Below are 22956 nucleotides of genomic sequence, written 5' to 3'. Positions count from 1 at the left end.
GAGTCTGCCCTCATCCTAAAGAATGAAGGTGCTCGGGGACCTGGCCCATGAAATCTCCTTGAGGGGCAGGCAAGTGAGATGGAAGCCAGTTGAGGAAGGGAGGAAACGCACAGGAAGTGAGCAGTTCCTGTGGCCGGGCTGTGCCGGGAGATGGCACACATGTAACCTCATTTTATCTCTTCTGAATTAGTCCATTCTGCTGGTCGGCCATAGCTAGGTACTTCCCTGTTCAGACTTTCTGGTTGCAGGGCAGAGTAGGGGTGACTGCTAGCCAAGTGTCTGATAATCCTTCATTGTTGGGCTGTTTTTAAAATAACATATATTTATATATATAGAACAGGGCTTCATGATTTTGAAAGATGCCAATGTATAGAAAGCTTTTCCAGTCATCAGAGCCGTTTTGCCAGGCTTTTTTAATTTTTCCTGAGTACCCTTGGATGTCCCTAGGAGGAGAAAGTGCCCCTGCATTCAGACATAGCGCCAGGACTAGGAACAACTGGAGACTTAAATTGTGATGAGTGTGGATCTTCTGATTCTGTTATCTATGGATTAAGGGCCATCTGAGGTTAAAAAAAAAAAGAAAAGAAAAGAAAAGAAAAAGATGCTTTTCTCACAAATGTGAATTTATCCTTTAGAGACATGTCTGAGAAATGCTGACTCTTAAGAAAGCTGTCCTCGCTAGGAGAGTATGCTCCCAATTCTGGGGAACCACACGGTATTCGTGGACAGGAGTCAGTGAAGAGTGGCTATGATCTCTATGCTTCGTTTGTAGTTTTGGGCTTGCGGGACTCTCTCCAAAGTTCTTATTTCCTCAAATTCTTTTCCTCCACTTGGGAAAAGTTAAGACTAGGTAGATCAGGACAGATTGCCTTCTGTCTTATGTTCTGGACAAAAAGGATGTGTGTCCATATGCAAAACTGTGAGAACGTTATTAGTACAAACGGACTTTTTTAAAAAATTAAGATAATTGACATCTAACATTATATTAATTTCAGGTTACCACTTATATATTTTCTATAAAAATACTCTGGGAGTTCCCTGGTGGTCTAGTGTCAGGACTCTGTGCTTTCACTGCCGAGGCCTGGGTTCAATCCCAGGTCAGGGAACTAAGATCTCACAAGCCGTGTGCCATGGCCAAAAAAAAAACTCTGTTAATAAACTTGCCACATTAACTAATTTTGAATCACTATATTTAAAAATGACACATATGTTTAGAGCAACATTTAAAGAAGCACAAGCATCCAGGTACAACTGATTACATTTATCACTAATCTCCTCCCTCCATTATGTAACCAAGGAGTCCTTTTGCTGCAACACACCAGGCCGGTATTACTCAGGTACTCACTATTTTCCAAAAGTTCCTTTTTAGCTTTTTTTTTTTTTTTTTTAACCTCCTTGGCTTTGAAGATTCTGTTTCCTCTGCTCGTCCTTTGCCAATGCTGTGGCTAAATCCCACTTGTCTTTTTTTTTTTTTTTTAAATTTATTTATGTATTTTTGGCTGTGTTGGGTCTTTGTTTCTGGAGAAGGCTTTCTCTAGTTGCGGCGAGCGGCGCCACTCTTCATCGCGGTGCGCGGGCCTGTCACTACTGCAGCCTCTCTTGTTGCGGAGCACGGGCTCCAGACGCGCAGGCTCAGTAATTGTGGCTCATGGGCCCAGTTGCTCCGCGGCATGTGGGATCTTCCCAGACCAGGGCTCGAACCCATGTCCCCTGCATTGGCAGGCAGATTCTCAACCACTGCGCCACCAGGGAAGCCCCCCCACTTGTCTTTTAAGGGCCATCTTCGACCCAACATCCTTTCTCAGCCACCTTCCTTCCTTCATTGAACTCTTCCTTTAAGCCTCGCATCAAATTACATTATACCTTCTTTATGCTTAGAACAATTGCTTTTATTTTGCACATATTTCATGCTGCTTTTTTCTTTTGCTTTCCCTTTCTCTCATACTTCTCACACCCCATCAACTCTTTCCAACACACACACACACACACAGAGATTCCAAATATCATGAGCGTATTAAGTGAAAGGATTAGGTATTACCTACAGTTTTGTCCTACTACTATGTACTCTGAATACAGGCCTTTGATTTTATTTTTTCCTTCATACATCCTATTTCTCTGCTAATCTCTTTCAAACATTTTCTGTTGTTCTCTGTAATAAATTTACATCAAATACTGTGCTTAGCTTTATTCTTCAATATGTTCTCATTTCTGCCTACTATTTCTCTCTGGCCCCCTCCGCCACCTTGCTCCGTTTTTTTGCTTTTTTTGTTTTTTTGGTATAGATGGGTCTCTAAATCGTATTATTGTTTTGAAAAAGACTAAAATTCTTTCTGGACTAGAACTTACCTTTTGTACATATCAGCATATTGAAACACATGTATATTTTTAAAAGAACACAACAATTTGTGAAATGTAAAGAGAAAATACTTTTCTTACAGATGTAATTGCAATTACCAGTTCCCCAAATGTCATTCTATGCATCTAACTTCCATGGATCCCACAAACACTTGGGTAACCCCTAGTGCCCTATTTCCTGGCCATCTCTGGAAGTGGGTAAACTGCCACACAGGCTACTGGCACAAACAATTAGAAGGTAGTCCATTAACAATGCAGAGTGCATTTAAAAACTTTCCCAAAAGTCAGGGAGATTAACTCAAGCTCATTAAAAAACGTGATTGTTCCAAGAAAATGAGAAGTCATCTTATATGCTCAGCGTGGGGCTGAACAGAAGCTGCTTGGCATGGTTATGAGGGAATATCCATGTCTTCTTGATTCAGACTCCTTCTTGGTCTTTTTCTTTGGGCAACAAAAGCCTTGCCAGGCAATAACTAGCTTTATTGATGTGTGAGTTATTCTGGCCCTCAGAACAGATGTTGCATCACAGGAGACCATCATTCAAAGAGCAATTTTAAATACTTGAATTGCACCACAGAATCATAAATTATTAACATGTCTCCATGTTGTGATTTGGAAATGTAAAAATGGGAAATGAGAGAAAAACACAGAACCAGAGAGAAACTGGAATGGTGAAATGCCAAAGTTACCCAAACAAAAAAAAAGAGCATACCATTATGAGAAAGAAATCATTACATGAAAAACCAAATGTTCCTCCATTGGAGTTTTTTCCTTTACTTACAGAATCATACTTTCAAAACTTAGCCCCACGAAAGAATTTCTTTCAACTGTGTGGATGTTTATATTATCTTGAATGTCTCTAGAAGAAAGTACAGACAAATCAGGTATTTATGTCAGCTCCACTCCATGTCACCTCCCCACAAGCAGTCCACTTGGCATGGTGTAGTCTTTAGCTGAGGTAATGTTTGAATAGCTATTGTTCTGAAGGATGATGAGTTCAGTGTTTGGGAAGTGAATGGCATCTCATTTACCTTTAGTATATCAGTTCTTCTTAACAATGGAATTGCAGACATGCAGTCTCTTCCCTCTCTGAAAGTTTTCTTAGCTGATTCAACTGTGCTGAGGTTCTAACAGACTCATTTATTATCCTTGCCTCCACAGTTGGTACCTGATCAGTAGGACAAAGTCACTTAAGCTGACCTTTCATCTCCATACCAAACTTCTCCATTCACCTTACTTGGGCCTTCATCTTCCTCCATCTCAATCCCCTTCTCAAAGCTAGTTTCCTTCCTCTGTTCTCCTTGGGTCACAGAAGTGTTTATCATTGGTTTTTCTCCTCCTGACTGAAAGGATGAAGAAAGTCTCAGTTTTCTGTTTGTACCCCTCATCCTCTGAAACTTCCCTGTTGGGTCTGATCTAACATGTAAATGTAAAAGGAGTAAATTGCTTGGAACAATTTGAGAAATGGGGGATATTCTCTAGTTTTCCCTCTCCCTCCCTCTCTCCTTCCTTCCTTAGCTCATTGCATCTCTTCCCTACCTCTTCCTTTTGGGTCTGTCCAGATTCTTACAATTTCACTATTGAAAATAAACTTGCTATTATACATTACATTGCCTTTTCTCTTGCTCTTTCAAAATACAGATACATTTCTCTTGCTCTTTCAAAATACAGATACATTTCTCTTGCTCTTTCAAAATACATCATCATTAACACTTTAGTGTGAGTTTGTCAGGTGGTTTCTTTATGCTTAGGGCAGCATGGGAATTCTGGAGGGAAGAGGAGAGGATGGTGGAAGACAAAGGGGAGTTACAGGAGGGAGGTACGTAAGGTACTAAATAGTGAAGAAAGGGGAGACTCCCTGATTTGCTACAAGCTGGCTCTGTTGACAACTGTCTTACCGAGGAGCCTGCTGACGTTCTCTAAACTGAGATTAGCTGGTCTTAAGGTAAAACCGAGGACACTTGCTGTTTGCCTTCCTACCTCTGCTCACCCAGAGCAACATGTTTGGAGGATGGAGACTACACAATGCATATTACAGGCCCAGAGGCTGTTGGGCAGGACAGCTATCGAGTAAAGAGTTGGTAACCGCTCTTCAAACTTACAGTAAAACCTTTTGGAGAGATTGAATCTTGTGAACAGCTGGCAAGTGCTTAATACCTGTGTTGGATATTAACCTAGAAAGAGACAAACTGAGAGTGAGTGAAAAATGAAGCTGGCTATTTTAACAATTGCTAGAGTCTGAGCTTTCCAAATTCAAAATATCAGTTTTGAGCTTTCAGAAAAACCTACCAGAAAATCCCATAATACACCTGAATCATGCTAATGTTTTCTATTTTAAGGCTCTAACCAGGGTCTAGGAAGCTACTGATACCTTAGAGAAAGGAAACTTACACTTTAGGCACAAAGATGTGCTAGTATGCCACAAGGCACACCTTTTTTTTAGAAAGATAAATTAACATGATCCAAAAGCAACTTGCAACTAGACAACAGAATTTTCCTAAATCATCCCCTGTTTCCAATCTCCACATACTCTTTGAAGAACTGCCTCTTCTCCAAGTGATTCTGTTGAGATTAGGGCATGAGGTCCATATCCTTTGACCCCAGAGTATGTATGTGACCTACACTGAGCCCATCAGACTCGCTCCTGGGAAGAAGTTGAAGGTTGGTTACAGCTGAGTCCACTGATACCATCACTCTCAAGAGATAGTCCACATATTTCTACAGCTGAGATTTCCAGAGCTATATTGGATCATTCCCAAGGCCTGTGTGTCTTGGCCTGGGTTCCCCAGGAAGCAGAGCCTGTGATAAAGGCTGGCTTGCAGTTAGTATATTTGATAATATGAGTTCAGAGAGTTTGGGACAGGTGGAATGAAAGAGAGATGGAAGAAAATAATCAGTACAAGAATGAGTTATTGTACTGTATTGAGTTGTCCACCACTACTAGTGACTGGTCTTTAATGCCAAGGAATTGACTTAGGAGATTTTCAAAATGGGTATCAGAACTATTGCTCTGAATGGGGGAAAAGGGGAGGCATTTATCCACAGACTACTATTTCGTGTTGGTGGAAGGTATCCCCATGGTGTTAACTCCACTCTGACTTGCACACTTGTGGGTACCCAGCGAGTTCCTACTGGGCATCACTCACAGTGGTGTAGAAGAAGCCCCAGGACTAGAAATGAGAGGTACACAAGGCCAGAGTAGCTGCTATACAGTTGAAATTAAGCTGCATTAAGCTGGTTGAAATTTGGGTGGAACTGGCTTCCACAGCAGTGGTGGAAAAGATTTTCAAGTTGCCCCATGAGAGTTGTCTGGCACACTGTTCTTCAGCATTTCCCGGGCTCCTGTGGGTTACTCAGAATCCTTCCAGTTCCTTCCCACTCCCATTTCCCTTTTCTCTGTGTGCCTTACCTAAGACAAAGTTGGTCTTGGTTGCCTGCAAGCTAAGGAACCTTCACTGGTGCACTCATCATTGTGAAAGGTCGTGTGTCTTTTGGGTTTATGATTCTAGAGTAGACTTTAGTGTCTTGTTCTCTGCTTCTGTCTTCAGAAAGCCAGTGCATTCTCCCTACAGGTTCCCTGTATTGGTTCTCAGATGTTTTGCTCCTTCTTGGTTCCCACTGATCCACACAGAACCCATCTTGGTCAATTCTTCCTTTGAGTATTTCAACAGCCCTTGAGATGGTCTCCCTTTGTTTTTCATTTGTGGGAAAGAGCTGTTAACATGCTTTTGTTAAGAATTTGTTGTGTTATTTACTTTAAAAATTTTCACACTGAAAAATAAATTGTTTCGTGTAGAGACCTGAGTGAACACAAGCATATACAGCTGTTTAAATACTGGCACACTCAAGATACAGCCAAGTTCCAGAACCCTCCAAGTTATGTTGTGTTGCCCTTTGTAGTTACCTCTCCTTCTACTTCCTATTCCTACCAACCAATGATCAGTTTCTATTTCTATAATTTTGCCTTTTCCAAAATGTCATATCAGTGCAACCATATGTTATGGAACTTCTTTCATACAGTATAATGCATTTGAGATTCTTCCATGTTATTGTATGCATCAGTAGTTCACTGTTTTTTTTTTTTTTTTAATATTTATTTATTTAATTTATTTTGGCTGCTCTGGGTCTTAGTTGTGGCATGCACGTGGAATATAGTTCCTCGACCAGGGATCGAACCTGGGCCCCCTGCATTGGGAGCGTGGAATCTTACCCGGTGGACCACCAGGGAAGTCCCAGTAGTTTGCTGTTTTTTATTGCAGATTAGTCTTCCATTGTATGGATATACCACAGTTTGTTTATTCATTCGTAGGTTGAAGGACACATAGGTTGTTTCCAGTTTTTGTGATTATAAAAAAGCTGCTTTAAACATTTGTGTATAGTGTGTGTGTGTGAGTGTGTGTGTGTGTGTGAGAGAGAGAGAGACAGAGAGACAGAGACTGACACTGACAGAGGGAGGGAGGGAGGGAGGGAACATTTCTACTTTTCTTGGGTAAATACCTATGAGTGGGATTACTAGGTCGATGGTAAGTGTATGTTTAACTTTATTAGAAACTGCCAAACTGTTTTCCAAAGTGGCTGTACCATTTTGCAGTCTCACTAGCAATGTATGAGAGTTCTAGTGGCTCAACATCCTTTGGTTATTTTAAAAAGTATATTCTTTGAATATAAAAGTAATACATATGTATTGTGAAACTTATGGAAAATATGGAAACATCTACAGCAGACAGTAAAAATCACTTCTAGTTTCACTACCCAGAGATAGCTTCTGTTAACATTTCAAGTTTGAAGTTTCTAACCAAAACAAATAACTTTCATGATTGCTCTCCATCACCTCTGAGATTCTACTCAGAGAAGTTCCAACAGAAACATTGCCATAACTAAATATCTGCTAGCTTGACACAAGCTTATTCTACATTTGTTATATAATCATATCCAGCCTTCTACTATTTTTAGATCTCTTCTCATGGGTCTATGCAGTATTCTTTTAATGAGACATCAAAGCAAGGACCATACTTAATATTCTTTGACAATCTATACTACTGGTGCAGATTGGGAATACAGTATGTGCTCATAAAATATTAGGTTAATTGGTTGTTGGTTCTAAAACATTTCTTGCTTCTGTCACCAAGAATGTATTAAAACCCTTATTCAGTTAATTTACTTGTCAGGTATCACGACTACTTGGAGTAATTAATCTTAAACAGAGGCAAGGAGGTCTGGAGGCCAGGAATCAGGAGAATGTACATGCCAGCTCTGGTATGAACTAGACGCAAGCCATTTCATCTTTCCAGACTGGAAAGGATGTGGAGTGTGTGAATATCAAGGTAGATATTATATCAGACACCACTGAGCCCTGCTTCACATCCTCTTGCTCCATCTTTTACTCTAGTGGTTACCATAGCAACGAGCTACATACGGATTTAACTTAGCAGACACTGACCCTCAGTTGTACTGGGTATCTCTCATTCTGTATCCTCGGCTCCTCTACCACCTCTGAGTGGGACGCTTATAGGAATCTGCTCAACTATTTTGAGGCATGGGGCAGATTGGGAGGTACAAGGGAGTTAGCACCCCATAGGGCAACTCTTCTAGTGGTGAACTCTTCCACTCCTTGGGTGAACAACTCTTAATGTATTCTAAATGACAGCTTAGATGGGCTCTAGCATAATTGGGCCTTGATTTCCTGGTGGCAGTCAGCCGATAATACATTCTTGAGTTGCCTTTCCCTCATTCCTTCTTTTCTTCTTAGTCATCTAATCTCTTTTCCCCAGTTTGAATGTAAAATAAAATACTCACTTGTTAAGTCCTTGCTCAGACATATTTTGGATCACCTAGACTAAGACAGATACTAACTTGTACTGAATTTCACATTTTACATAGACTCACTGACAGTTGCCATTTGCCTTTGCTCCAAATCTGTCTCCACTTGCAGCCCAGCCTTTTTCTCTTCCTTCTTTTACAGTAAAGTCTCTAAAAGAGTTGTCTGTGTACGCTATCTTCATTTTCTCATGTTCTGTTCCTCTTTAATTTGTTGAGGATGCTCCAATTTGTTTTCATTCTATACCTCTCCACTGAAACTACTTTTGTCATGCCCCAAATCTACCAACCCATAAACAATGAATGTAATGAACAATTTAAATTCTCATTTTTTAGACCTTTCAGGAGAATTCAGTTCTCTCTGCCAGTCTCTCTCTTCTAATAGTTTCTGTCCAATCACACTTTTCTATTATTCCACCTCTTTCTTTGTTACTCCTTTTAAGTTTTTAAGCCCCCTCCTCTAGACGTACTCAGAGCCTTCTGCCTTTTTTCTCTATAGTCTTGCTGGGAAGGTCTCATTTCCCATGGCTTCAAGTAGTATCAATATGATGACGACTCCTAGATTTATACTTGACTTCTGACCTCTCTAGTTTATCCTAATTAAAGTTTACTTCACATATCCTCTTCTGAATGTCTCATTGACATAGCAAACTAAACTAGTTCCCCCCATCACTTTCACAAAACTGCTCCTTCTCAATTCTTCCTTATAAATAGCACTCCCATCTATCAATTATTTGTTAGAAATGTGACATTAAACTTGGCTTCGTCACCCTCATTCCCCAACATCCAGTCCATCTCAACATCCTCTTAGATTCCATTTCCATACAATTTCTTCCATCTCGACTGACACCATTCTAGAACAAGCCACCATCACCTTTCCTCTAGATTTCTGCGATAGTCTCCTCCTTTCCACACATTTAATCTTGTCCTTTTCAAACCCATTCTCCATACAGCGCACAGAGCATTCTTTTAAAAAACGTAAATAAGATGGCATTAGTCCTCTGCTTTTCTTTAGTTGTTTCCTATAGTAAAATTTATACTCCTTCCTACTTACACTTGAACCCTCAACTCATGCCATTCACCCAATTCACTTCAGCACCAGTGGCTTTCCTTCAATTCTTCAGATGCACTAAGTTCTTCCCTGTTTCCAGGCATTTGCACATGCTCTATCTGGAGGGCTCACCACCCACACTTCACCTGGCCAACCTCAACTCATCCTTCAGGGTTCAGTTACAAATGTCATTTCTTCAGAGAAGAGCTCCCTGATTGCCCATCTAAATTAAGGTTCCGATTTATTCCCAGTATAATCATATTCCTTTTTAGCACTTTTCCCTTATTAGCACTCATCAAGATTCTCAACTGTATATTATCTTGTGTTCTTGTGTCTGTTCAACGTCTGTCTCTTCAACCAGATTGTGAACGACATGATGATGGAAATCATGTTTCTTCTGAAAACTCAACGCTTTCACAGCGGTTGGTGCATGTAAAGTGCTTGATGTGTATCAGGCCAGGCAGTGTGTTATGTGCTGTCAAGAGATGAGCACAAAAAAGGAATCATTCACTAGCTGTGTTCATCACACCTAACTGATTTGACATTATATGGATAACAACTTGGCTCTCTTTCTCTTAGTGAATGAGTAAGAATTTTATATAATTGAAGGAGGGAAGAATTTATGATTGTCAATGAGAAGGGTACAAGTACATTATTTAATATCAATAGTATGAGCTCCCAAAGCCACTATACTTGTGGGACATCTATAAGTGTCTATAGATGCACACTGAAATTTTTGGTCTTTATAGAAAAGAAAACACGGCAAAAATGGCTAAGATTATTCCAGTAGTTCTGAGTTTAAGGCACTTAAAAAGATCTAGTGACCATCTAGTGAGATGGATTATTGGTGATAACTCTATAGCTGAAACTCTCCACAACCCCAAGTTAACTCAGGAAATGGAGTTCGGATGAACACTTAGTTTTCAATTCATTTTTCCCCTTTGATCAATAAATTCATGTCTGATGGAGGCTGGAAGTGGGTAATCAGCTAGGAGCTCTATGTCTCAATGGGTTTGCTTTGGTCGGATGACTGTTTGCTGTGAAATTATTTTGATTCACTCAACCACAGTTTATCTTCAAGAACAGGTAAAGGCCTGAGGGCCAAATGTCAGCAAATTTAAGTTCTGCAAATGGATCTTCTAAAGAAAGGTAACTGGCTTACAGTCCTCTCTAGTCAACAGCCGGCTTTACATTCTGAGCTGGTGTTAACACCTTTCATGCCTAACTGTCGCCAATCTTGAGGTTACAGTGATGAAAATGGGTGCTTCGCCTGACAGGATGAACTTAGTGAGGTCCCTTCAATTGATGGGAACCAGTCCCACTATGTCCTGCCCCCTAACTAGATAATATACTTGCTTTCATGAACAGTTGACCCCAAAGCTCTAAGGCTCATTGTCCTAAACATCATTAGTGCTTTCATGAATCTTCAACAGTGCTGGTAGGTTGTTTTTTCTTAAATTTATAGTGTATGTGTGCTCACTTGTTTTGCATTGGGCTGTACATCTTCTCTTCATACAACCTCCATCCCATCCAAGAGAGGACACCAAAGACCATGCCCAAACCACCAAAGACCCATGTCTTCAGGGTTTGCAGGTGAATTGAGGAGTTAAGACTAGTATAGTGGAAATACTCAGACAGGTCTAGTGCTAAAATCTATGTTACTGACTGTGAGTGTCTTAAGAGTTCAGGGAAGGGGAGAGCAATATGGGTTGGATTAGTCAAGGAAGGAGAGCAAACCAGATTTCTGAGAGAATATAAAGCTTACTGGCCTGAACTAGGGAAGTGAGCGTGTGTAGCTTAGACCACAGGAGGTTTGTAGGAGGTGGGACACAGAGGAAAAGAGGATGGAAAGGGAAGGAGGAGGCAGTATCTCAAGAACCTTTAAGACCAGGTAAAGAAGTGTGGACTTGATGCCTAAGTGTTTAGAAGCCACTCTGAGGTGCTGTAATGGGAAGTAAGAAGACTTGGGGACTCCCTGAGCAGAGGTGGCCCATATTTTCACTGTCCCATAACCCTGACTTCACAGTAGTGGTCAGGACAAACCAATGGGTAGTTATTGAGAACCTACTGCATAACCCACTGAACTGAGAAAAGTCAGGTAGAACAACACATCACTCTCCATCACACATGCTAACCAAGAATGCAATTCTTTATCTCTGTTCCACTCAGAATCCACTGTGGCAAGGAATGCTGAATTCTGAGACGGTGAGAACCAGTTTTCTTTTAGTTTGTGAGCTGAGGCAGAAACAGATTCCATACCATGGCCTTAATGGCCCACTGAGATATTTTAGGCAAATTTGATTTAAGAATGGGACGCTGCCAGTTGTATGTCTGGGTTAGGGGTTTATTATTTTTGCCAAAGCACATTTCCTAGAAACCAAGACTGAGGGTTTGAACTTGAACTCCTTTTTCCATCTTCTAATTGGTTTCTCGTGATATAAGCTTTGTTTGCACCTAATTTAAGTCTTTGTCTTCCTTATTTTTTTACATTTTTAATTACATTTTTCTGTCTCTTAGATAAAATGTACTTCTTCCTACTGACCACTCTGGGAGAAGTTAGTTATCCAATGATACATAAGAAGGAGAAGAGTGGACTACACTTAATATAGGAGAAGCCACCTTACCTTTTGAGGCTCACTGATATTGAGTTTTCTATTAACTGTAGATCCTTATTGACTGGGAATTTGCATCTCTACATACACCATTAGAAAAGATGCTAACATATACTTTCCAAATCATTAAATAAAGATTTGATTAGGTGTAAAATCATGTAAACTTGGAGTTAGATGGGAGTGTGTGTAATAAGCTGTAGTTCAATGAAAAGGACCTTAGACTTAAGATGAGGGACCCTGGATTTAAGTGCTTTCTCTCTCACTAGTTGGATGGTGCTGAGCAGTTCACTTACCTTTTCAGAGCCTCGGTTTCTTTTTTCTGTAAAATGATCTTGGGTAAGGAATTACCTGAGACAGTGGGAGAGCCTTGTTTCCTGCCTCCCCAGTCTCATGTCTTCAAAGCTGGAAATATTTAACTCACGTTCAGATCAAACTTGCGTCAGTCTCCATGGAAACCAGACTCCTTAGCAATCAGGGCAATGAGCCCGAAGGCAGGATTTTGAAGATCTCAGCCTTATTAGCCTGGCTGCAGATTCTGTTTTGACCTAATATTCTGGTTAAACAATCGGGCTCTGGTCCTATTCTCAGATAGGACGAGTAGCATAGCTTTAAACTAGCAGCTCTGTTGCTAGAGGATCTGGGTTCAAGTCCTGGCTGTACCACTTTTTAAGCTGTACGGCCTTAAGGAGTTAGTTGAAGTCTCTAGGACTCAGATCCTTTATCTTTTACCCAGGGAAGTAAGATTTACCTAACAGGAAACCTTAGCACTGTGTCCAGGCACTGTTATTGGACATGGTTCAGTCACATTCCATTGCTATAACTGAGACCTTGTCTGATTTCCTGGTTTCCCTAGAACCTGGGCCATGCCTTGCTTTCCCCCAGTTCTCTTGGGCACTGAGATGCTGTTTCCGTGTCTGGGTCCTTGTTGTCCTTGTGGAACCTCCATGATGCCTGGGCAGGCTGGTTTGTTATCTGCTGCCGGAGGCTCTGTGTGCCCTGTTGCAACCACTGGAAGCCGCAGCTGAATTTCCCAGATTCCTCCTGCCCCCGTTCTCTAATTTCCTCCTCCTTCTTTGGACAAACCTGCCTGGATAAACCTTCTTGCCTGTCTGATTCTGTTTAGTGCCTGGGTCCTGATCATACTATTACCTAGAGGCTTGTTGGTCATCTCGAGGAAAATTACTACAAGGAGTTGACAAAATGGAAGATGACTTACAAATTAAAAGAAAATACAAGTGTTCCAATTGGCTGAGTTTTTCTGTGATGACAAATGACTATCAGAAATAATGTTACAAAGCAGATATTTTCAAATTAGACATTTGATTTATCTCTTTAAGGGAAAGGTGATGTATTAATAATGAGGAAGAATACAACAACATTTCAAAGGGAAATGTTTGGGGAAAAATGGAAATTAATTTATTGCTGAAAATGATGCATGTCATCAGTTATGAAAACTCTCATATTGCATATTTTAAAAACAAGGATAAGCAATTTTCTAACTTATTTATATTTTTTTCACTGGGTTTTGAACACTTTGATTAGAAACATAAAAATACAACATCTTTCAGGTTTGTAAGAACATCTGATTGGCATTAGGGAAGAAAATTTACTAGCTGAATTTCATAAAAATATTTGCATGAAAGAGTAGGATTGAACATGGAGTCTGGGTGACTCAGTACAGCTATAGGCTGCTCTTCCATTAGACCTATTTGTTTTAGTGAGGTTTTGTTCTCAGCTTTGACAGCCATTGAAATCTATTATTGAAATGACCTGTGAATTGCTTTTCTGAGTGTTAAACTAAGGATTAAAAAATAATGAAACACATCCTATGGTATTGCTTTCTCTAAAATACTGTTATTGTAATTAGTGAGAGCAAACTAGGCTTATTGTGCCATATAAAATGGTATATAATAAGGCAAGGTGTACATGTAAAACATATAATTTATTCACCTTTATTTCATACTTTAAAATATCATTTTTGTGTATATTTTATAATGCACACAAACATTAATACTGCATTATATATGTATCTACTTTATAAATAAACTTATTTTGGGATATAGGTTTTTTGTTGTTGTTTTTTGGTGTTTTTTTAGCTGATGGGGTGAAGAATCAAGGCCGTATTGTTCACTATGTAGGATATTTTGATTGGGAAGAGAAGCCTGTGATTCTGAAGAGCTTCCAGGTGGAAATAGTAATAGGTTTGTGCTGTGTTGTTTGGGCAAGTAGGTATAGGATTAATAATAATCATGGTCAACATTTATTGAACACTTCCTATGTACCAGGTACCACACCAAGCACTTAACATTGATTATTTTATTTATTCCTCTCCTCTACCTTAGGAGATGGGTATCATTACCATCCTCATATCAGAGTGGAGGAGGCTTAGCCGAGAGGTCCAGTCACTTTCACAAAGCCGCACATAAGCGGGCAGAGCTAGAGGTTGAATCCACATCTTTCTGACTCTAAAGTTTGTGCTCCTACCGTGATCAGACAGAAGAATGAATTGTACCGCAAAGCACTTGGTTCCCTACCTCTGGAAATGTGTCTGTGTGGCTAGGTTTCTTCATGAGGGGTGTGATATTGTTATTTATGATACAAAATATATATTTGGTCTCCATTCCCCTTCCTGGCATAGACCTTCTGGGTGGGGAGCACGGTGGGCTTGGAGAAGGCATGGAAGCTCTGAATCCTTTCCCCATACCTTGCCCTATGCATGTCTTCCATTTGGCTGTTCCTAAGTTGTATCCTTTTATAATAAGCTGGTAATCTAGTAAGCAAAATGTTTCCCTGAGTTCTGTGAGCCTCTCTAGCAAATTAACCAAACTCAAAGCGGGGTCATTGGAACCTCCAATCTATAGCTGTCTGGTCAGGATCACAGGTGACAGCCTGGACTTACAATTGGTGCCTGAAGAGGGACAGTCTTGTAGGACTGAGCCTTAAATCTGTGGGAGCTAATGCTGTATCCAGGTAGATAGTGTCACAATTGAGTTGAATTGTAGGGTGCCCAGCTGGTGTCTGAGAATTGCTTGGATGTGTGAGGGGAAACCCCACACATTGGAACTGGGTGTAGAATTGGAAAGGGGAGTTGAACTCTGTGACCTCTAAGGTGACTTCCAACTTAGAAACTTTGAGCATTTCTCTATAAGTGCTGTTTCCAAAGGTTATACATGCTTTGCTTACAAATGAAAGGCCACAGTCATCAAATAAGTCTAGGAAGTGCTGGATTAATAAGGTTAAACAGTTTCTTTCCTGCAGGATTCTCAGAGCCTTTACCACAATGTTATTCATTGTAAATGCCCAAGAGGAGGAAGTAGTGTGCTGGCTTTCCCCAAACATATTGACCCTGGATTCTTCCTTTATTGTAGAGTATCTCCTGAGTTTGGTGTTTCCTGTTTCAACCTTGGAAACCCTGCTAGAAGCTAGAGTATTTATGCTGATTTATGCTAATTCTCCAAAAATGCTGTTACCATTTAGGACATGGTTGGCAAACTCTCTCTTAGACAGAGTGTTCTATTAGTCAGCCCCCTGTATTCCTCTACCATGATATAAATCAGAAAGTTTACAGAACCACATTGGTGAAAAGGCACACTCTGTCAAATGAACATTGATCCAATTTCTGCCAGCATTTCAGGCATTTTAGGATGAGCCCCTTTAGGGTACAACCTAAAGAGGGAAGGTAAGAGACTCTGAATAACTCCCCTGCAGCTGTACAGGGTCTATCAGTCACAGGATCAGATTCCTTCTCCTAGCCCAACAATTAACCTCTCTACTACACACCCTGTCTGGGTAAGAAGAAATCATGTTCTCTGATGGCAAAATGAATCAAAGGAGGACTAAACTGAAGAGAAATCTTTGACAAAATGGGCCTGAATATAGAAAAAAATAAAGTTTGTGATGGGTTACTGAGCAGCTCTCACTTTGTTGTTATTTGTCCTTTCAATTTGGAGCCTGCTATACGATGCCTTCGTGGCTAGGGCAGGTCTCAGTGTAACAGGATGTCAGAGTCGGAGTTTTTCCTGAGATGCCGAGGTATGAGACATGCTATAGTCCAGGTTTCTAGAAACCAGTTACACAACTCTTAACCTCTCGTGCACAGTGGGCATGAAAACGGTGTAGGAACCTTGTGAGAAGGGTTCCTGGAGACGCCTGAGAATCTGCCCTTCCCAGCCCCCCACCCTGGGGAAGGGTGGGAGCTGCTGTTGTGTCACTTAGGTTGAGAGAAGGACTTTAAGAAAACCGCGTGGCAACTTTCATCACTGTCTCCTCCTGCTTGGGGACACAGTGACCAGCGTCTGACTTGGGCCCGGGTGAGAGGCTGCCTAAAGTGGCAGTAGACCAGAGGACTGGTATTTGGGAAGTAACTGAAGTCCTAGGAACTGATTACACAGGTCACAGTTCTGACCCAGACTTCTAGGAAGAAAAGACTGGAAAATCACCTTATCTTATATTTGTGTAGCTTAAGTGACTGACAGAGTTATTTCATATTACCTCATTTGACTTTACTGTGAGTTTCTAAGGTGAATATAATTATGATTCCCGTCTTACAGATAAGGGAGGCAACGCTCATAGAGGGTAAATGAATCACCCAAATTTCTAAGCTCAAACCAGAAAGAATCATAGTTAATACTTTCCAATTACCTTACCACATGTCAGGCACCATCATACAGGCCTTGCCTGTACAGTGTCACTTATTCCTGCCCACAACTCCATGAAGAAGATTCTATTATTAGCTCCATTTTCTAGATAAGGAAACTGAGGCTTAGAGAGTTTCAGTTAACTTGTTTGCTAGCAAGTGGAAGAAATGGGATCGGAACCTGGGCCCTCGGGCTCCCATGCCTCTTGGTGATCTTCTTTCCATGATACCACATTGGCCACATAAGGACTTTTAAAACCTAAAGATCTCTCCAAGTTAGATTCACTGCTAACAGAGTGTTGCTAAGAGGTAATCTTTTGGGACCTTCTGGGATGCCGATGTATGAATAACTTTAATCAGGCTACCAATCTGTGGCAAGCAGTTACTTTTAAATTACATAGGGGAGTCGCAAAAGAGTTAATATTTTAAACAGTTTGCACACCCTTCCCCACAACTCATTTCAAGCATTAATTATTTAGAAAGCTATTTCTTAGGTACACTTCAACATAGCCGCGTAGATGATCACAAGTTCCAAACGGCCAACGGGAATCAGGTGTCACTCTTGCGCTCAGAACACTGGGTACATTGACATTGGCTTCACCCAAACTCTGCACCTTCCCAGCCGCGGAGCCCCAGAAAGCGGGGAGAACCGGGATGGAGTCAGACACTCCTGGCCTCAGATCTCAGTTCTGCCAACTACAGGATCTCTGAGTTTCAAATTCCTCATTTATAAATTGGGCAAAATACACACCTCACTGTTTTGGAAGGTTGGAAGATGAGTTGTGAGAACAAAATACCTAGTTTAGAGTCTGCCATCTAGTAGATGTTCAATTAGTATCAGTTTCCCTGTCTCTCCTGCTCCAAGATCCTTTCTTAATCCCATTTTGGGAATTAGGGCAATTCAGTCAGCATCTCTGAACCTCAAGTTTCCCATCTGTGAAATGGAACCATCAGTAAATATCTCAGAGGGCTTTTGTAAGACTATGTAAATTAATATAAAGTGAAAGTGCTTTCTAAATTGTGATTTCTGTGTCCCACCCCGTATCCGCCAGCAGTGCCCTGTCCAGTCAGCAGTGCTTGCACTTGTTTGCCATTTTGAATTTTCAAAGCGTCCCCGCACCCTGACTCATCTTCTCCCTTCCTTTCTCTTCCTTACAACTTTTGAAGGAGATGGGGCTGTCCCTTTCCTCTCCATCTTACATGAGGCCCGGAGAGGTCTCGTTACTTGCTTACACAAGCAGGACCACGGCTGGAGCCTAAGCATGCGGCTCTCCCGTAAAGAGAAGAGCTTTTCCTTGGTGTCCAGGCGGCTCCTGTGGTTTGGCCCTTGTCCAGAGAGACTGTGCTGGGTGAGCTTTGTGAGGGAGGCTGCCTGATTTTATCTTTGAATCCCAACTGGTGCGGGAGGAGCTCAGCCCCTCTTGAACTAGACATTATTTGTGGGGTGTTTGCTGTGGGTGACCTCATGATTAAACCGCAGCAGAACATTTTTGTAATGTCTGATGGGGATGAAAATATTCTTCCTTAGACCATCTGTCACTGCAGTGTTCACACTCTGTAATGCCCCAAGATATTTCTCTAAAAACAGCAGCTGCTTCCCTTCCACTACCCAAACAGAAAGATTCAAATCCAGGCCCACATTTTCATTAAGGACCTACTGTGTGCAGACCCTTCTGTAGAAGCTCAGAGATGAGCTAGATGCAGCCTTTGCTCTGGATTGGAGGTCAGTTGAGTCACGTGATGCCCTCTCCTGCCACTTCACTGCTCCCTAGTCTTGAGCCAGCTGATCTGGCTGGCCGAGGAGCCCCCTGGAATGCCTTCCTCCTATAGCCATGCCCACGGGAAGACAGCATCTTCCCAGATGGACAGGCCAAGGGTTTGGGAGCAGCGGGGCCATTTGGCTAGAAGATGCCTGTGTTCTTGGCTTACAACCTAAGAGCACACACCGTGAAAGATAAAGCAGATGAGATGAACGAGGGCAGCAAGGAACAAATGGGTCCCTCAACAAGCATTACAGAGTGAGGCGAGAACCAGGTGCACAAGAGGTCTGGCGTGAGGGATCACAGCCAGTGTTCTCTAAAAGGAGAAATAAATAGCTGAACGCCTTTTTTTGTGCCACGCACTGGGGGTATGGCCGTGAAGACAGCCTGGTCCCCATCCTGGAGGAGCACACAATCTGGTAACCAGAGTTGACTGCATGATGCCCTCCCTCTCTCACTGTCCTGCCCACCCCCTGTTGCCCACGGCGCTGCCCAACCTCCTCTGGCCCATCTCTGCTTCCAGGGGCTGCCCCATCCCTACAGAGACGGTAGCTGACAGTTCTTGTGTTAGCTCCAGTATCTTAATATGTGGCCTCTCCCAGGGATAATTGCAAATCTAAAAGGGTCAGAAAGGACCCAAATACCCTTGAAACCTTCCTATATTGAGGCTGCAGTGGTGGAAGAAGAGACAGCAGTTTATTTTCCACAGAGGTGGGGCTTCACTTGATGCCCTTCAGATTCTCGCCAGCTAAGCTGTCTCTCCTTCTGCCTGTGCCTGGGGCCAGCCCTGCCAGGGATTTGCCCTCCCAGGCCAGCTCCAATGGCTGCTGCGTGTTGTCTGCCTCTTAAGCCTGATGCCACATCCAGTACCTCTCAGGCTCCACTAAGGCTGGCTGTGCTCATTTGTAAGGGGCCGAAGTGGCAGGGCTCATTCCGTGAGTCTCCTTTAGCTTAAGAAGCAGAGCTTCTGCTGTGCTTTATTTAAGAGTAATTTACACCTGGTTTAAGTGTTTGATGCCTCTGAAGGATCTCAGCATTTAAAGGGTCTCCTTGAATCCTGGGGAAGAGGAGCCTGATCTGGGAAGTAGAGTGGTCTGCAGGAGGCCGGATTTTCCTGTCTTATAGAGGGAATTTCTCCTTCCATACAGGGCCCTTTGTGCTGGATCTGAATATGCTGAACTCAGGACAGGACAGTGACCCTGGGATCCCCAGATTTGTGAAGAACACAATTTAGACACCAAGCACCTGAGGGCTAGAAGAGATCTAAGAGGATGTAGAGTCCCTTTTCCTCTTTCATTAGCCTCTTGAAGCATATTTTATGATTTCCATTTTGTAGATGAAGAAACCGAGACTTGAAGAGATCAGCCCATCACTGTCTGGGGGGAAGTGGAGGTGATATTAGCAATGAGGAAGAGGGCAGGGCTGAGCTTCATGCAGATAATCGGAGACTTGTTTCTCTCTGAACCCTCTCTAGGCTTGTCTTTACATCTGATTTCTGGTGATGACAGAGACAGGTCTTATTTCAGAATTAACGAGGTGAGGATATACCTACCTCATAAGAGGTATATCCTGTGAAAATATAATCCAGAGACTGCAAGTGGCTGGAGTAGGTGGTCACCTACATGCTATTTGAGTGGATCCTGTTGGACTTTCTTTCCGTCTCAGAAGCCCCATGCCTGGGAGTCTATCATTATCAATTCTTGGGTTTCACATTGCCTTTTCCAGGCTCCTTTTTAAAAATATGCCACTTCCCTTGGGAAGAAGAGTATCAAGATCTGAACATACTGATGTGAATTGATAGATGCAGTAATTGTCTTGCTGATGGAGAAGGCCTGAATGTCTTGGTGGAGAAAGCACTGAACAGGTCAGAGGATTGAGGAGCGGAGGTTAGCAGCATGAAAATGCCACCGTTGTTACAAGCAGGCCCCAAGACAAGAGGAAGCTCTTGCTCTCCTGGGGCTGACATGCTCGGGCTGAAATCTCATGCTGAACTTCAGTGTTCCACAAGGAAAATCTGGCTCTCTTTTCCTGGAGTTGACAATGGCAGGCAAAGTTGGCTCTGCTAGACAGATTACTGATAAAAGAAGCAATTGTATAATTTCCATTGTGCCCAGACATCCTTGTAGTCATGACAACATCCTTAGACATTTACAACACTGACAGCCAGGGAGATGGCTAATAATTTCTTCCCAATACTCTCAGCCACTGTGTAAGATGACTTTTGGCCCAGACTGAATTCTTGATGAGTGCTGTCTGCAGGGTGATTCTGTGTGGGAGTCACTAGGGGGAAGGGAGGCTTTGGGGATTACTAGAGGTGAGTGGGCAAAAATCACTGCATTCACTTGGGTCATCCGACCTAGAGGGAAATCATATGCCAGTGGTTCAGTTTTGGAAATGTGTCCCCCATTGAACCATGCCTTTCTATTCCTCCAGGTGCCACCATTACTGTACTCCTGCATTATGGCAGCTGGCCCTTAGCAGGTCTCCCTTGAGTATAGTCTATACCCTGTTACCTGTCAATCTACAGTCCAAATCATTGTCATCCTGTCACTCTGCTGCTTAAGAAGCTCTTTTTCTAAAAAAAAAAATTGAAGTATAGTTGATTTACAATGTTGTGTTAGTTTCAGGTGTACAGCAAAGTGATTCAATTATACACATATGTATCTATTCTTTTTCAGATTCTTTTCCCTTATAGGTCATTACAAAATATTGAGTATAGTTCCCTGTGCTATACAGTAGGTCCTTGTTGGTAAGACTCTCTTATAACTTATTCTCTGCTACTAAACTCCTTGCTTAGATTTAGTTTTCCAATCTCACCAAACCCAATCCATCCTGATACAGTCTAACTCCTTCTCAGTGTACACCTTCTTTTTATTGAGACTCAGTATCTCGTCATCCTCTGCCTATTCCATGGCCCTTTTATGTTCTATGCATTTACTCACCTCTTTCTTTCACAGATAAATTCCTTCTTTTCTGTCATTCTAAATTTTATTCATCCTCCAAGTTGCAGCTAAATTCTCCCTACCTCGAAAGAAGCTTTCCTTGACTAGTCCAGACCAAGGCATTGGATCAGTCCTCTTATCTATGGCCAATGCCACACAGCTTGAAAGATGTATTATATTCAGAGGTTAATGAATGATAGTCTTTTCTCCCCAAAAGACTGAGCTCCTTGTTTTGGGAGCTCTCCGTAGATGACTCCTCTATCTCTCACAAGGCCATCCCCTCTGTCCTTTCTCGACCACCCTTTTTAAACCGTCACTCTACTTTCCCCGCTTTATTTTTCTTCATATCACTATCACCACCTGACATTATACAACATCATTTGTCTCTTCAATTAGAATGTAAGTTCCATAAGGGCAGAGGCTTCATGTGTCTTGTCATCTTTTGTACACCCAAGAAACATCACAGTAAAGCCTGGGATATAGTATGGCCTCAATAAATGATTGTTGAATGATTGGCTGAATGAATGAGTCCTTACTGACTGGCTACTTCACATCCAAAATGATGGAGGAGAAATGGGAAGGCACCGATCCTTTCTACTGTGCGCATGGCTGCAGTAACTTTGAAAAATGAACCCTAGCATGGCTCTTTCCCCACCACCACAGAGAACCAAATGTTGCTGAACATCAAAAGTATCGGAACGGTCCACAGGGACATTGCACGTTCCTGTCCGAAGAGCTCTGTGACCAGGGAGTACAGGCATGGATGGCCAGCTGGCTTCTGTAATTGCTTGTACTTTTACTGCCCTGCTTACTCCTTGGATTGTTGTGAGGTTCAAATGCAGTGAAGTATGATAAAAAGAGTTAAATTGTAAATCAACGTAAAAATAGGAAGCATTATCCAACCAGTTGGTTGATGGGGATGGCATGAGGTATTGTGGACCACTAGTGTTGAAAATGAGCAAAAGGAGGGGTTAGGATTATGCAGGATTATGTAATTTCTCTTGTTTGGAGGGACCTTTCTGGATTTGTCAGGAGTTTGGTAAGAAGGATGCCTTTTTCTTTTGAGAAACGCAAATGATATATTTTCATGTTTGAATGCTGATCAGTGGGTTCTGTCCAAAAGAAACAGGGGCTTCAAAACCTTAGAAATATTGGAAGGGGAAAGAGATACCACCACCACCAACACATTATCATCGTCGTCATCAAATTAATCCTTACAAGACTCTCAGAGATAGGTATTCTTTTTTCTTTCTTTCTTTCTTTTTCATTTTTTTTGCAGAGGAGAGAACTGAGATACATAGAGATGCAGTCCCTTACACAGGCTCCCTTAGCTAGTAAATGACAGAGTCAGGAATTTAATAAGAATTGCTAACATTTGTTGAGAATTTTTAAAATGTCAGTCATTCTTTTCAGTACTTCATTTAATACAATGCAAAGATGCAGGCAATGTTATTCCTCATTTATAGAAAGGAAAACTGAGACCTAGAGAAGTTAAGCCAGTTACCCAAGGTCACACAGCTAAGAAGGGTAGGAACCGAGACCTGAGCCCAGCCAGATGGCCCTGGAGCCTCTGTGCTTCCTTGTTATTCTGTGCCGCCTCCTGAATCCCTGCCCTCTGTCCCTTTTGCCATGCGATGTCCAACCAATGGCTTAACTTTTATAACCAAAGAAGCTACTTTCATCACTCCTACCAAAACAAATGAAAGAGAGGAACGCAGAAAAGAGAGAGAGGGACTTAGGGGGAGGGGTGGGGGAAGAAACAGCCAGAACTGCTGAGGGAGTC

General features: G+C 41.9%; 1 protein-coding gene across 2 annotated transcripts in view; it reads right to left on the bottom strand.

Annotated features, from left to right (window-relative positions):
• The window catches only part of FSHR (follicle stimulating hormone receptor), a 166213-nt gene that overhangs the window by 19733 nt on the left and 123524 nt on the right, over positions 1-22956 (bottom strand). The window contains exons 5-6 of one of the 2 annotated variants that reach the window (XM_059942821.1): positions 4458-4529; positions 3137-3214 (exon numbers count right to left, since the gene is read on the bottom strand). In XM_059942821.1, the coding sequence (XP_059798804.1) occupies positions 3137-3214; positions 4458-4529 (150 nt within the window). The remainder of the gene's footprint in view (positions 1-3136; positions 3215-4457; positions 4530-22956) is intronic. The other variant, XM_059942822.1, reaches the window with a different exon arrangement.

Source organism: Balaenoptera ricei, chromosome 13, assembly GCF_028023285.1.
Source record: "Balaenoptera ricei isolate mBalRic1 chromosome 13, mBalRic1.hap2, whole genome shotgun sequence".
NCBI classification, from domain to species: Eukaryota; Metazoa; Chordata; class Mammalia; order Artiodactyla; family Balaenopteridae; genus Balaenoptera; species Balaenoptera ricei.
The sequence above is the reverse complement of the archived record's forward strand: the minus strand, read 5'-3'. Positions and strand labels throughout refer to the sequence as shown.